The sequence below is a fragment of the Caloenas nicobarica genome, chromosome 27, assembly GCF_036013445.1.
Source record: "Caloenas nicobarica isolate bCalNic1 chromosome 27, bCalNic1.hap1, whole genome shotgun sequence".
NCBI classification, from domain to species: Eukaryota; Metazoa; Chordata; class Aves; order Columbiformes; family Columbidae; genus Caloenas; species Caloenas nicobarica.
In genome coordinates, this window is record NC_088271.1 from 3,032,799 (window position 1) to 3,046,005 (window position 13,207).

The 13,207-nt window shown below is 59.3% G+C and overlaps 3 protein-coding genes across 4 annotated transcripts; 1 reads left to right on the top strand and 2 right to left on the bottom strand.

Annotated features, from left to right (window-relative positions):
• The first annotated feature begins 1,335 nt into the window (after window positions 1-1,335).
• On the top strand, window positions 1,336-5,844 carry RAB3A (RAB3A, member RAS oncogene family). Its single transcript, XM_065652601.1, has 5 exons — window positions 1,336-1,429; window positions 2,215-2,442; window positions 2,618-2,736; window positions 2,833-2,957; window positions 4,499-5,844. The coding sequence occupies exons 2-5, from the start codon at window positions 2,215-2,217 to the stop codon at window positions 4,687-4,689; spliced, it is 663 nt and encodes a 220-aa protein (XP_065508673.1). The 5' UTR covers window positions 1,336-1,429; the 3' UTR covers window positions 4,690-5,844.
• On the bottom strand, window positions 5,691-9,662 carry MPV17L2 (MPV17 mitochondrial inner membrane protein like 2). 2 transcript variants are annotated; one of them, XM_065652597.1, is made up of 6 exons: window positions 9,605-9,662; window positions 8,734-8,900; window positions 7,625-7,786; window positions 7,299-7,375; window positions 6,850-6,978; window positions 5,691-6,760 (listed from the first exon to the last, which is right to left on the bottom strand). In XM_065652597.1, the coding sequence occupies exons 2-6, from the start codon at window positions 8,897-8,899 to the stop codon at window positions 6,713-6,715; spliced, it is 582 nt and encodes a 193-aa protein (XP_065508669.1). In that variant the 5' UTR covers window position 8,900; window positions 9,605-9,662; the 3' UTR covers window positions 5,691-6,712. The 2 variants fall into 2 exon arrangements, with proteins under 2 accessions (XP_065508669.1, XP_065508668.1); XM_065652596.1 differs by having other exon boundaries at window positions 8,734-8,959; window positions 9,605-9,629.
• A 190-nt stretch (window positions 9,663-9,852) lies between these two features.
• On the bottom strand, window positions 9,853-13,177 carry IFI30 (IFI30 lysosomal thiol reductase). Its single transcript, XM_065652683.1, has 7 exons — window positions 12,940-13,177; window positions 12,213-12,392; window positions 12,068-12,142; window positions 11,890-11,985; window positions 10,486-10,638; window positions 10,330-10,398; window positions 9,853-9,965 (listed from the first exon to the last, which is right to left on the bottom strand). Exons 1-7 carry the CDS (start codon window positions 13,072-13,074, stop codon window positions 9,900-9,902), a joined length of 774 nt encoding a protein of 257 aa, XP_065508755.1. The 5' UTR covers window positions 13,075-13,177; the 3' UTR covers window positions 9,853-9,899.
• Between the last annotated feature and the right edge of the window lie 30 nt (window positions 13,178-13,207).

Here is a 13,207-nt window from a genome sequence, read left to right on the forward strand (position 1 = left end):
CTAAGGTAAATATTTAATCGCCGGCTTGGCGTGGCGCAGAGACCGTTCTCTCCCCACTCCCGGCCTCTTCCGCATTGCTCCCCACGGTGATTTATATCTGCAAACACGTCCCCACCCGTGGCACTGCCCTGGCACGCAGGGCCCCGCCAGCGCTCGCCCATCGGCGATGGGGCCGCGGGAGCTGAATGCTCCTTCCCCAGCACAACCAGGGGCTCCGTGCCGTCCCTGCCTGGCCAGCGGGTGCTCAGCATCGCTCTGTTTCTCCCAATGAAGCTGGCGGGTCGATAGGGACCAGACGAGGCTCTGTGATCTGTGATCTCCAGCAGGGCAGGAGCTGGTTGAAGAAGCCTTTTTCATCCCTTGCTTGGCTGAGGGGCTGCAGCATCTGTAGAATCAGAAAATAACTGGGTTGGAAAAGGCCCTCAAGATCGTTCCCCCAGCCCTGGCACTGCCCCATGTCCTGAGAACCTCACGTCCGTCTGTCCAACCCCTCCAGGGATGGCGACTCCAGCACTGCCCTGGGCAGCCTGTTCCAATGCCCCACAGCCCTTTGGGGAAGAAATTGTTCCCCAGATCCAACCTCAACCTCCCCCGGCGCAACTTGAGGCCGTTTCCTCCGGTCCTGGCGCTTGTTCCTGGGGAGCAGAGCCCGACCCCGCTCCCCTGCGAGCCCCCGTCTCCGCACAAGGAGCTGCCGGGCAGGGCCGCGCCGGCCTGGGCGAGGCCGAGGCCGCAGGCTGGGGAGCATCACCGCCCGGGGGCCCGCGGAGCCATATGCTGCCTCCCCCTAATCCCCGCCGGTTGCCACAGGGCGAGGGAGGCCGCGGGGGTTCGGGCAGGACACGGCGCCCACCTGCGCCCCCCGCCCCAGCTGTGCGGGGCGCTGGGAGCACCAGGCCTCACCTCAGGGGCCAGGTGCCCCTGCGAAATGAGAGGGTCAGGCCACTCGTGGCCGCAGGGAAGCCGCAGGCCGTCGCGATAAGGGGTCATGTCGTGACAGGGGAGGCTGTGAGTTGGCTGGCCACCCCACCCTCCGAGCGGGAATGGTCCGCCCCGCACCCCCCCGCCCGGGGAGGGGATGGTTCAGCCCCCCCCGGCCACGGCGGCGCCGCAGGACCGCACCACTGCGCGCCGCGAGGGGGAAAGCGGCGCCCACCACCGCGCCGGGAGGGGCGTCTCCCCTCCCCTCCCCGCCCCGCCCAGCGTGGCGCCCCGCCACCTGTCAATCACAGCGCGCTGCCGGCCAATCAGCGCTCCCCACCGGGGGAGGGCCAGCCCGTGACGTCACCCTCATTTACATACCTCGCCACGCCTCCCCGCCCCCCCCTCCGCCCCGCCGACGTCATCCGGGCTCTGCAACCGGCGGGGCGGCGCGCGCCGCTGCTGCAGTTGCTGCAGGAGGAGGCGGCGGCGCGAGCGCGGGCTGGAGGTGAGCGCGCGCCCCCGCGCCCCCCCCGGTGTGCCCCCCCCCCCCCAACCCCCGGGCACCCCCCGGCACCGGCGGCTGCATCGCACCGGGGTGGGGCGGGAGGGCCGGGCGAGGGGAGGGGGTGTCCGCCAGCTGGCGGGGATGGCGGCTGCACCGGGCGTTGGGGGCGGGGGGCGGGCGGGTTGCAGCGAGGGGGCCGCGGGTCCCCCCCCCGCCACCCGGTCACTCTGCCGGTGCAGCGGGGTGCGGCGGGCTCGGGCCTGCGGGTGGGGGGGAAGGGGCTGAGCCCCCTCCTTGCAGCACCCAGCGCCCCCTCCCCGCAGCACCCTGCGGCACCCTACAGTGCATCCCCCCCCCGCAGCAACCCCCGCTCCGCCCTGCACCCCCCGGGGAGAGCCCCCACCGCCGTGCCCCCCTCCCCAGCATCCCCCCCGCAGCACCGCTGCAGGTGCCATTTTGCAGGGGAGATGCAGGATTGGCCGCAGCACCCCAACCGCTGCCAGAGTCACAGCTCCCCCCCCCATCCGTGCACCCCAAATTCGCTGTGGCACCTTCTCGGGGTCACCATTGGGGGTGACAGCAGAGCCCCCCCCCCCCCCAGCGCTGATGGCTCCGTGCCTCACCCTGGGTGATACACCCGCCAACATCTCAAATTAAAATAGGACTTAATTGCCACCGCGTTGGTGGGAAGCGGCTCCGGATTGTGGCTCCGGTGCCGCCCGGAGCCCGATGCTGTGCGGGTTTGTCACCGCCGCCACCGTCATGGCCTCCCCCCTGCCTTGCAGATGGCGTCGGCGACCGACTCCCGCTATGGGCAGAAAGAATCCTCGGACCAGAACTTCGACTACATGTTCAAGATCCTGATCATCGGCAACAGCAGCGTGGGGAAAACCTCCTTCCTGTTCCGCTACGCCGACGACTCCTTCACCCCCGCCTTCGTCAGCACCGTCGGCATCGACTTCAAGGTCAAGACCATCTACCGCAACGACAAGCGCATCAAGCTGCAGATTTGGGTGAGGTCCCCGCACCCCCCGGGGTGTCCCCGGTGCTCCCCGTGGGGCTGATGTGATGTTTTGGGGTGCCCTGGGGACCTCGCTGTCCACCTGGAGCGGCCGCATCCATCACCCCAGCGGTGTCCCCGGGGGTGACGTCGTGTCCCTGGGGGTGACATCCTTGTCCCCTCCCCAGGACACGGCCGGGCAGGAGCGGTACCGCACCATCACCACGGCCTATTACCGCGGCGCCATGGGCTTCATCCTGATGTACGACATCACCAACGAGGAGTCCTTCAACGCCGTGCAGGACTGGTGAGCACTCATGGGGCCTTGGGGGACCTCCCCAAAACCATCCCCGTGCTCTTCCCCCCCCCCCCACCATAATTCCCTTTTTTTTGTCCCCCAAAGGTCCACCCAGATCAAGACCTACTCGTGGGACAACGCCCAGGTCCTGCTGGTGGGGAACAAGTGTGACATGGAGGACGAGCGCGTCGTCTCCTCGGAGAAGGGCCGCCAGCTCGCCGAGCACTTGGGTGAGCCGGGGGGGCTGCTGTCTTCCCACAAATAATTTAATTAGGGGCTTAATTCCCTGGCTGTAATTCTTCTGCTTCGATAGCTGCGGTAACTCGTCAGTTAAAGAGGAAAAATAAGGTGTAATTAAGCCGCGAGCACCGGCGTGTGATGGCAGGTTTGGTTACGGTGCTGTAAACCTGCTGGCAAGTGCTGGGGGGGGAATTGGGTGTTCCCGGGGGGTGCAGGGGCTGGGGGGGGTCTGGGTGTGCAGCACATGCAGCCCTTCAATATTCTCCAATATTCTCCAGGATTTTTCTCCAATATTGTTCAATATTCTTCAATATTCAACATTCTTCTTCAGTATCGTTTAATGTTCTTGTCCAATTTAGTTCAATATTGTCTAATAGTGTTTGATATTGTTTAATATTCTTCTCCAATGTTGTTCGGTATTCTTGTTCAATATTGTTCAACATTGTTGTTCAATATTGTTCAGTATTGTTTAATATTGTTCAGTATTGTTTAATATTGTTCAATATTATTCTCCAGTACCGTTCGATATTCTTATTCGATATTGTTCAACATTATTGTTCAATGTTGTTCTTCAATAGTGTTCAGTATTCTTCAATATTCTTGTTCAATATTTTTAAGTATCGTTTAATATTGTTCAATATTCTTCTCCAATATTGTTCAATATCCTTCTCCAGTAGTTCTCAATATTCTTCTTCAGTATTCTTTACTATTCTTCTCCAATGTTGTTCAATATTCTTCTTCAATAGTCAACATTCTTATTCAATATTGTTCAATATTGTTATTCAATATTGTTCAACATTTTTGTTCAATATTGGTTTTCAATATTCTTCAATATTCAATGTTCTTATTCAATATTGTTCAATATTCTTCTCCAATGTTGTTTAATACTCAACATTCTTATTCAATATTGTTCAATATTTATCAACATTCTTGTTCAATATTGGGTTTCAATATTGCTCAATATTGTTCAATATTCGATGTTGTTATTCAATATTGTTCAACATTCTTCTCCAGTGTTTAATATTCAATATTCTTATTCAATATTGTTCAATATTGTTCAACATTCTTGTTCAATATTGGTTTTCAATATTGCTCAATATTGTTCAATATTCAATGTTGTTATTCAATATTGTTCAATATTCTTCTCCAATGTTGTGTAATATTCAACATTCTTATTCAATATTGTTCAATGTTATTCAATATTGTTCAACATTCTTGTTCAATATTGTTCTTCAATATTGTTCAGTGTTGTTCAGTATTGTTTAATATTGTTCAATATTCTTCTCCAATATTCCTCAATATTCAACATTCTTGTTCAGAATGATTCTTCAATATTTCAATATCATTTAATATTGTTCAATATTCTTCTCCAATATGCCAATTTTCTTCAATAGCGATGGATATTTTCACGATTTAAGGAGGGGAGGAGCTGCACGAGGTTCATGGCATCAGGCTCCTGGGTGCGGGGCTGGGAGGGGGTTTTACCCCCTGATACCCCCCCCGTAGCATCACCTATCCCCCCCGCCTCCAGGTTTCGAGTTCTTCGAGGCCAGCGCCAAGGACAACATCAACGTGAAGCAGACGTTCGAGCGGCTGGTGGACATCATCTGCGAGAAGATGTCGGAGTCGCTGGACGCGGCCGACCCGGCCGTCACCGGCGCCAAGCAGGGCCCGCAGCTCAGCGACCAGCAGGCCCCCCCGCACCAGGACTGCGCCTGCTAGGGACACCCCCCCCGCACCCCAAAACCCCTCAGTGCACCCCACACCCCCCAAAAAACCCTCAGCGCACCCCACACCCCCAAAAAAACCCTCTTTTGTGGGGCAAAACATTTGCTGCTGGTACCTCCCAAAGGGCTGCGGCCTACCTAGGAGCCCCCGTTCATTTAGGCTGTGCTCCCTCCCTCTCCCCCCGCCCTTAATTTATTTTTAAGCCTGGGCTGGTAGATCCCCCCTCCCATTCTGCTTTTATCACTCCCCAAAATATGATTTTCTCCACTGTACCCCCCAAAACCTCGCGTGTCCCCCCCCACCCACCCACCCAAAGGGCCCCCGGAGGCTCTTTGTGCCCATTTCTCCCCCCTCGCTGGATGGATAACTCCTAAAACTCTTGTTTATTTGTATAAATAGATGCTAATTTATGCTCCCGCCGTCTTCCTCCTTGTACAGAAGAAAAAAAAAAAATCTCCTTGTAAATAGGCGTAGAAGTGACGCTGTGCGCGTGACCTGCCGTGCTGTGGCCGTGTTGGTGCATTTATTTTTATTTTTAATTTTATGTTGTGTTTTGTTTTTTTTTTTCTCGGTGTGGTAACCTTGCTTGTGAATATCACTTAAAAAAAATTCTATTATTTAAAAGGTTTAAAAAAAAATAATAATACATGAGCAAGGCCAGCCAAGCCCTGGAGCAAATTAGCCCCAGTTTGGGGACGGGGACCTTTGCAGAATTGTCAGTTTGGGCTGGTTTTGGTTCTTTTTGGCTCAGTTTTGGCTTTTCTTGGCTCATGGGGGTGTGCAGGGCTCAGAGGAGTGTCGCTAATTTGCTGCAGGGCGTTGGGCTCCGTGTGTTCCTGTCGTACCGTGCTGTGAATAAGTGGATATTTCTGTAGCAACGACGGACCCCAAGATCCTGCCGCCCTCTATTTATTTTTTTCTCGGAGCGCTGTGTCTTTATTTTACAGATTTCCCCTCGCCCAGTACCACCTTTTCCCCCCCCGCCTCTTTCCCCTTTCCTATTTTTTGTGAAGTTTACTTCTGGAAGAGTTAACACTGTACTGTACAAATGTCAAAAGTGTCAAAAAAAAAAAAAAAAAAAAAGAGTACAATTTCCTAAAAATCACTGTATTAAAAGAAATGTTGTGAAGAAATAAATCGATGCTGATCACCTGTTCCTCCGGGTCATTGCTCCTCCTGTTGCCGGAAAGGCGCAAAAACGAGCCGGTTTCTTAATTAACATTTACCAAATGGTGGCTTGGTAGCGGGGGGGGCTGGTGTCATCCTGGGGGGGATGAGGACAGAGCTGGAAATAAGGCACAGCTTTAAAAATATATATATATATATATATTAAAAAAATCACATTTAGGCAGTTTTCATCGCTGCTGGAAATAAATGAAGTTCTTGGGTTACAGGGGGAGGGTCCAGCTGCCCGAGGGCTGGGATCAGAAGGGTGTTTTGGTCCCAAATCCTGCAAAATTCGCCTTAAAAAACCCCCCCGACCGCCTCCACGTTGGCTCCGCTGCTGGCAAACGTGGCGAGCGGGTGGCAGCGATCGCACCCCTATTTTTATAAAAACGGGGTCGGCAGCAGAGCCCACGCGCGGCGCCGGGGAGGTGGGGCCGGGAAAAGGAGCCGAGCGGCTTCTCGATTCAGCTCAAAAATAAAAAATTAGCAGGTAAAAAGGCTGAGGAGCTGAGGGGGCAGCGTCCCACTGCGGAAAAGCAGAGGAACGCCGGAAAAAGGGGGAAAAAACCCCCCTGTTTTCAGACAAGGGGAGAGCGCAGGGACCTTCCCCGGGGTGTTAAGGCAAAGCGTGGGCTCTGTGGAAAAAATATAAAAATAAATCAGCTTTCCAGGCTCATCTATGACACGAGATGGGTTATAAATGCGATCCCAAGCCATCATTGCAATTAGTAAGTGAGTTAATCAGGTTGCGGTGGGTTCTGGCTGTCGTTTTCAGAGTGGGTTGAGCTGAAATGCCCAGAAAAACCGCTCGCCGTGGGCAAAATGTCGCAGTCGTCGTGAGCAGCTGCCTCTATGTCTCGACGTCGTGCTGGTTCTTGGTGCTCTTGGGGCTGCCGGGCTGGAAAATAAAGAGGAAAAAAAAAGGCAAATTCGGTGCGAGTGGGGCTGGTGGCGGCGGCGAGAAACGGTGGTGGTGCCGGTGCTCACCCGGTGCTTGAGGTAGGAGAGGTAGATGTCCCAGCCCAGCGTCACCACGTTGACATAAACCACCCGGAATTTGGGGGGGACGAAGAGGAAATTGAGGAGCTGAGCAGCCGGCCAGATGCACCAGTCAGCCTGGAGGGGGTAAAAAAACCAGCCGGGAGAGTTTTAACAAGAGAGGAAACGGCCTCAAGTTGCGCCAGCGGAGGTTGAGGTTGGATCTGGGGAACAATTTCTTCCCCCAAGGGCTGTGGGGCATTGGAACAGGCTGCCCAGGGCAGTGCTGGAGTCACCATCCCTGGAGGGGTTGGACAGACGGACATGAGGTTCTCAGGGACATGGGGCAGTGCCAGGGTGGGTTATGGTTGGACTCGATCTTAAGAGGCATTTCCAACCAACATGATTCTATCTTCTCACCAGGGACGGGATGGGGAGCTCAGGGGGGATGTATTTACCTTGTAAAACTCCCAAAATTTCTCCTTCAGCTCCCCCCAGCTCTCCTCTAGCGACTGGCCCTCCAGTGTGCCCATGCCTGCGGGGACAGACGGGTGTCAGCAGGGACAGACTGGGGACAGACGGGTGTCAGCGGGGACAGACGGATGCCAGTGGGGACAGGGGTGCCCCCGAGGCTCCAGCGCTGGGGAGCGGGGATGAGAATGAGCATCTCGGCTGTGCCAGAGACTGAAAAATGCCCCAAAAAACCCCCAGGAACCCCCTGTTTTCCCCATTAAGGGGGGGCTGATGGGTGTCACGCTCAATCCCCAGTGACAATGACACGTACCGAGGAAGTACCAGGAGCCGAGGACGGGCGATGCCACCAGCTGGTCGATCAGGACTTTCTTCAGGACGGTTCTCAGCCCCCGCGCCGGGAACGCCGTGTCCAGCCAGAGGTACCAGTAATGCATGGGGGGGCCCAGGCTGCAGCCCACGGCGAACATGCGTCCTGCAACACAACACCCCCCGGGAGCCCTGAATTATTGATGTCACCCCGCTTGGGACCCCCACCCCCCCGAAAGCAGATCCAGCTCCGGGGAAGACACAAAGGGAGCGTGGCTTAGCAAATGTGACCCCGATTCTGCTAACGACGCGATTAAACGATGCGCGAGCGTTGTGGTTTAACCCGAGCTGGTGATACAACCACGACAGGTGCTTGCTCACCCCCTGCTCCCCAAATAGGGGAGAAAATCGAAAAGAGAAGGGAGAAACTTGGGTTGAGATAAACACAGTTTAATAAAATAACAAAATACTAATACACTACTAGTAAATATACATATAAAATAGAAATAAAAGATACTCAAGGCAATTCCCCATGAACTCTGTCCACACCGAGCAGCCAGTCCCAGGAAGCCGCACCCCGATCCCAAAAAGAGGAAAAAAGGAAGAAAAGGGAAAAGGCATAAAAGCCCAGAGCCCTCTGCAAAACAGCAAAAGGCCGAACGAAACGTTCCGAACCAAAACTCTCCCGGTTCCGGCAAAAAAGAGCGAAGAAAAAAATGAGCCCGAGAGCAAGAGCGATAACGCCCAGGAGAGGAAGTGGAAGATCCCGACTCTCCTTAAATAACTAGTGTGATGCTAATGGGATGGATACTCTTATTGATCAGTCTGGGTGTCAGTCCAGCTCTGTCCATCCATCCTCGCTGCCTCACACCTGTGGGCAGAGCTCAGAGTGTCCTTGGCTCCCAGGCCAGAGCAATTAAAAACATTAACTCTGTGCTGGGCTGCTATCCCTTGCTCTCAAACTAAATCCACACGATGACCGTGCTAGCTAGGAAAAAAAGTCTCTAACCACGCGAAGAAAATTCACCCATTTTCAGACAAAGCAGCACAGCGAGGCTGCTCTGCGCCCCCCGCCGCGGTTCGGATGTGTCCCCCCCCGCCCCGGGTTGTCACCTGTGCGTGCCAGCTGGGGCTGCGTGTCGGGGTGGTGGCGGCGGTGCCAGGCCTGCTGCAGCGTGTCGCCGGCCGCCAGCAGCGCGCCGCAGCTCGCCGTGTTGGTCAGCAGCAGCAGGCGCCCGCGGAACAGCGGCCGCAGCAGCCGCCGGCCCCGCGACAGCATCCTGCGGGAACAGACCCCCCCGGGGCCCCCTGCCAGGGGTCAGCGGGGACAGAGACACCCCTGAACACAGACACATGGCCCCACAGTCACTCTGTGCCCCCCAGTTACCCGTGCTGTGCTCCCCAGTTAGTGCTGCTGTACCCTCCCAGTTCCCCCAGTTACCCGTGCTGTGCTCCCCAGTTAGTGCTGCTGTACCCCTCCAGTTCGTCTTGTGCTCCCCAGGTCCCCAGGCTGTGCCCCCCAGTTACTGATGCTGTACCCTCCCAGTTCCCCCAGTTATCCGTGCTGTGCCCCCTCCAGTTATCCATGCTCTGTCCCCCAGTTATTGCTGCTGTACCCTCCCAGTTCCCCCAGTTATCCATGCTGAGCCCCCCAGTTAGTGCTGCTGTACCCCTCCAGTTCATCTTGTGCTCCCCAGTTCCCCGTTACCCAGGCTGTGCTCCCCCCAGTTAGTGCTGCTGTACCCTCCCAGTTCCCCCAGTTACCTATGCTGTGCCCCCCCCAGTTATCCGTGCTCTGTCCCCCAGTTACTGCTGCTGTACCCTCCCAGTTCCCCCAGTTATCCATGCTGTGCCCCCCCAGTTATCCATGCTGTGCTCCCAGTTCCCCCCGTGCCCCCCCAGTGCTCCCAGCTCCCCCCCCGTCACCCCAGTTCCCCCCGTGGCCCCCGGCGCTCCCCGTTCCCCCGGTGCCCCCCCCACTCACCGCCGCGCGCCTCCGCCACCGGCACCAGCGGGGCGTGCCCCGTAACCCAGCGTCTTCCGCTTCCGCCGGCCGCCATGACACCTACCGAGGCGCAGGAGGCCGCCATGACACCTACCGAGGCACAAGCGGCCGCCATGACACCTACCGAGGCACAAGCGGCCGCCATGACACCTACCGAGGCAGCGGCGTTCCCAGCGCCCCCCCCCCGCCTCAAACACCACACTCCAGAGCCTCTGATTTTTCCACAAAATCGTCCTTTTTATTCGCCGCTCGCTCCGTGCTCCCACGCCGTCCCTCAGCGCCTGCAGCCGGCCGGGACCTTCGAGGCCCCTAAGCCCCCACAGGCCTCGGGCTTCTCCCCCTGCCAGAGAGCGGCTGGTGGAGCACGAGCAGGGACAGGGACGGGGACAGGGACAGGGATGATGGGGACAGGGATGGGGACGGGGACAGGGATGATGGGGACAGGGATGATGGGGACAGGGATGGGGACAGAGATGGGGACAGAGATGGGGACAGAGATGGGGACAGAGACAGGGATGATGGGGACAGGGATGATGGGGACAGGGATGGGGACAGGGATGGGGACAGGGACGGGGACAGGGACAGGGATGATGGGGACAGGGATGGGGATGGGGACAGGGACAGGGATGGGGACAGGGACGGGGACAGGGACACGGACAGGGACAGGGATGTGTCCCCCAGCCCCCCCGGGCCCCCCATCCCACCTGGTAGAGGCGGCAGATCAGCCCCAGCAGCGAGGCCTGTGCCTGCGCCTGCAGCTCGTCCGTGTGTTTCTATGGGGGGACACGGGGCGGTCAGGGGGGTCCCTGCGGCGCCCCGGCCCCCCCGGCTGTCCCCTCCCTGTCCCCTCCCCGCCGTACCCCGTTGACGAGGATCCAGGGCACGTATTGGTGCGGGGGGTCGAGCGCCTCGGTCAGCTGCGCGTTGCGGTGCATCAGGGCGGCCCCCACGTCCCCCTGCACGCAGGCGGCGACGCGGCCGCTGTCCAGCTGCGGGGCGTAGACCTGCAGGCACTGCGGGGACGGGGGACACGGGGACGTCAGGGGACACGTGGGGACGCCAGGGACTGGGGACGGGGACACACGGTGGGAGGTCAGGGGGATGGGGACATCCTTATGGTGGTGAGGTGGGGACGGGGGCCACACACATGAGGTCATGGGGACAGGGACGTCCCTGTGGTGGTGAGCAGGGGACATGGGGACACATCAGGAGGTCAGGGGGACAGGGACATCCTTGTGTCAGTGAGCAGGGGACATGGAGATGCCCCAGGAGGTCAGGGGGACAGGGACAGGGACATCCCCGTGGTGGTGAGCAGGGGACATGGGGACACACCAGGAGGTAAGGGGGACAGGGATGTCCCTGTGGTGGTGAGCAGGGGACAAGAGGGGACACACAGCAAGAGGTCAGGGGGATGGGGACAGGGGGGACGTACACATGGGAGGGTCAGGGGGACAGGTTTGTCCCTGTGGCAGTGAGCAGGGGACATGGGGACACACCAGGAGGTCAGGGGGACAGGGATGTCCCCATGGTGGTGAGCAGGGGACATGGGGACACACCAGGAGGTCAGGGGGACAGGGATGTCCCCATGGTGGTGAGCAGGGGACATGGGGACACACCAGGAGGTCAGGGGGACAGGGATGTCCCCATGGTGGTGAGCAGGGGACATGGGGACACACCAGGAGGTCAGGGGGACAGGGACGTCCCTGTGGTGGTGAGCAGGGGACATGGGGACACACCAGGAGGTCAGGGGGACAGGGACGTCCCTGTGGTGGTGAGCAGGGGACATGGGGACACACCAGGAGGTCAGGGGGACAGGGACGTCCCTGTGGTGGTGAGCAGGGGACATGGGGACACACCAGGAGGTCAGGGGGACAGGGACGTCCCTGTGGTGGTGAGCAGGGGACATGGGGACACACCAGGAGGTCAGGGGGACAGGGATGTCCCCATGGTGGTGAGCAGGGGACATGGGGACACACCAGGAGGTCAGGGGGACAGGGATGTCCCCATGGTGGTGAGCAGGGGACATGGGGACACACCAGGAGGTCAGGGGGACAGGGACATCCCCGTGGTGGTGAGCAGGGGACAGGGGACACACACCCCAAGAGGTCAGTGGGATGGGGACGTCCCTGCAGTGGGGTGCAGGGGACAGGGACACACACTGGGAGGTCAGGGGGATGGGGACAGGGACACAGGCACACAGAGGCAGGTCAGGGGGACAGGGACATCCCTGTGTGCGGGGCGCAGGGGACAGTGAGGGAACATACGGCCTCCAGGTTCTTGGTGACGGAGCTGCCCGACTCCAGGCAGAAGATGACGGGAAAGTAGGTGCTGAAGTTCTTGGCCTCGTGCATCAGGCAGGTCTATGGGGACAGGGCGGACGGTGAGGGGCTTGCCAGACCCACCCTGTGCCACCACCGTGGGAACAGGGATTGTCACCGTCACCTCGATCATGTTGCCCAAACACTCCTCGGGGCCGTGCTGGCACTGGAAGCGCCACTTCCCGCTGACGTTCCTCTCCTGGGGGACACACGGGTCTGAGCAGCAGGCGGCGGCACCGGGGACAAGCACCGGTGGCACCGGCTCCTACCTGTGCGTTGCCGTAGGGGACCAGGGTGACGCTGAGGACGTCGTCGGGCAGCACCAGCCACGCGGTGAAGAGCTCCTGCACCAGGAACGCGCGGCACGCCGGGCACAGGCTCTCGTAGAACAGGCTCAGCTCCACGGGGGCGGCCGCGGGGCGCGAGCGGTGGGCGCAGCGGCTCTCGGCCTGTGGGAGGGTTTCGGGGGGCTCAGGGTCCCCGATATTTGCAGGGGATGGGGGCGAAGCTCCTGGGATGTGGGTGCACGGGGTTGGGGAGGGAAGTGAGAGCGGCTGTTGCGGCCGCAGGGTCCTGTGCGCTGCCGACGCGCCGCTGGGGCTTTCCGGGGGAACTTCCTCAAAGTATTTTTGGGGAAAACAGATCTGGTGCGGCCGGGATGTGTCTGGGTGGGGGCGCAGCCCAGCGCCCACCGCCCGGTTGTGGCTGCACCCCCCAGGGCGCTGCCAGACCCACCATCGCAGCAGCGTCACCGTCCAGGGTGGAATAAGCCAAAAAGGTGGTTTTATGCTGAAAAAGCAGCTGGGGATGGGTTGGGGGTCGGTGCGTCCCCGCGGTGCCAGTGCGGCACAGGATCCCTGGGCAGCCCCGCGACACGCCAGCCTGTGCCGCAGGGGTGCTCAGCACCGGGTACCGCGGGCGATGTCCCCACACCGTCTGTCCCCATATGCCCGGTGGCCCTGCCCTGCGTGGGCCGGTGGCCGCGGTGGCTCTGACCTGGCAAGCGGCAGCGATCTCCGGCGAGCTGCACCAGAGCGGGGCCCGGGTGTCGCAGCCGGGGGGAGCGGCCACCACCCTGAGGCCCGGGGCCAGCAGGGCCACCAGCAGCGCCAGTGTCACCGCGGGGGCCATGGGGACGCTGCGGGGTGGCGGGAAGCCGAGCCTGGCCCTGCTGGGGGTTTTAAAGCCCGGCTGCGCCCGCCCCCGCGCACCCGTCCTGCCCGGATCAACCGGCCTCCTCCTGTGACGCCAACGCTGCTGACTC

Bases quoted from the DNA above. Each gene is read 5' to 3' on its own strand.
- RAB3A (XM_065652601.1), top strand. From the start codon at position 2,215: ATGGCGTCGGCGACCGACTCCCGCTATGGGCAGAAAGAATCCTCGGAC. The intron at 2,737-2,832 runs GTGAGCACTCAT...TGTCCCCCAAAG, and splicing joins TTCAACGCCGTGCAGGACTG to GTCCACCCAGATCAAGACCT. The intron at 2,958-4,498 runs GTGAGCCGGGGG...CCCCGCCTCCAG, and splicing joins CCAGCTCGCCGAGCACTTGG to GTTTCGAGTTCTTCGAGGCC.
- MPV17L2 (XM_065652597.1), bottom strand. From the start codon at position 8,899: ATGCTGTCGCGGGGCCGGCGGCTGCTGCGGCCGCTGTTCCGCGGGCGC. The intron at 6,979-7,298 runs GTAAATACATCC...TACCCCCTCCAG, and splicing joins AATTTTGGGAGTTTTACAAG to GCTGACTGGTGCATCTGGCC. The intron at 6,761-6,849 runs GTGAGCACCGGC...TTTATTTTCCAG, and splicing joins TCTCCTACCTCAAGCACCGG to CCCGGCAGCCCCAAGAGCAC.
- IFI30 (XM_065652683.1), bottom strand. From the start codon at position 13,074: ATGGCCCCCGCGGTGACACTGGCGCTGCTGGTGGCCCTGCTGGCCCCG. The intron at 12,393-12,939 runs GTCAGAGCCACC...ACCCTCCCACAG, and splicing joins AGATCGCTGCCGCTTGCCAG to GCCGAGAGCCGCTGCGCCCA. The intron at 11,986-12,067 runs GTGACGGTGACA...CTGTCCCCATAG, and splicing joins GTTTGGGCAACATGATCGAG to ACCTGCCTGATGCACGAGGC.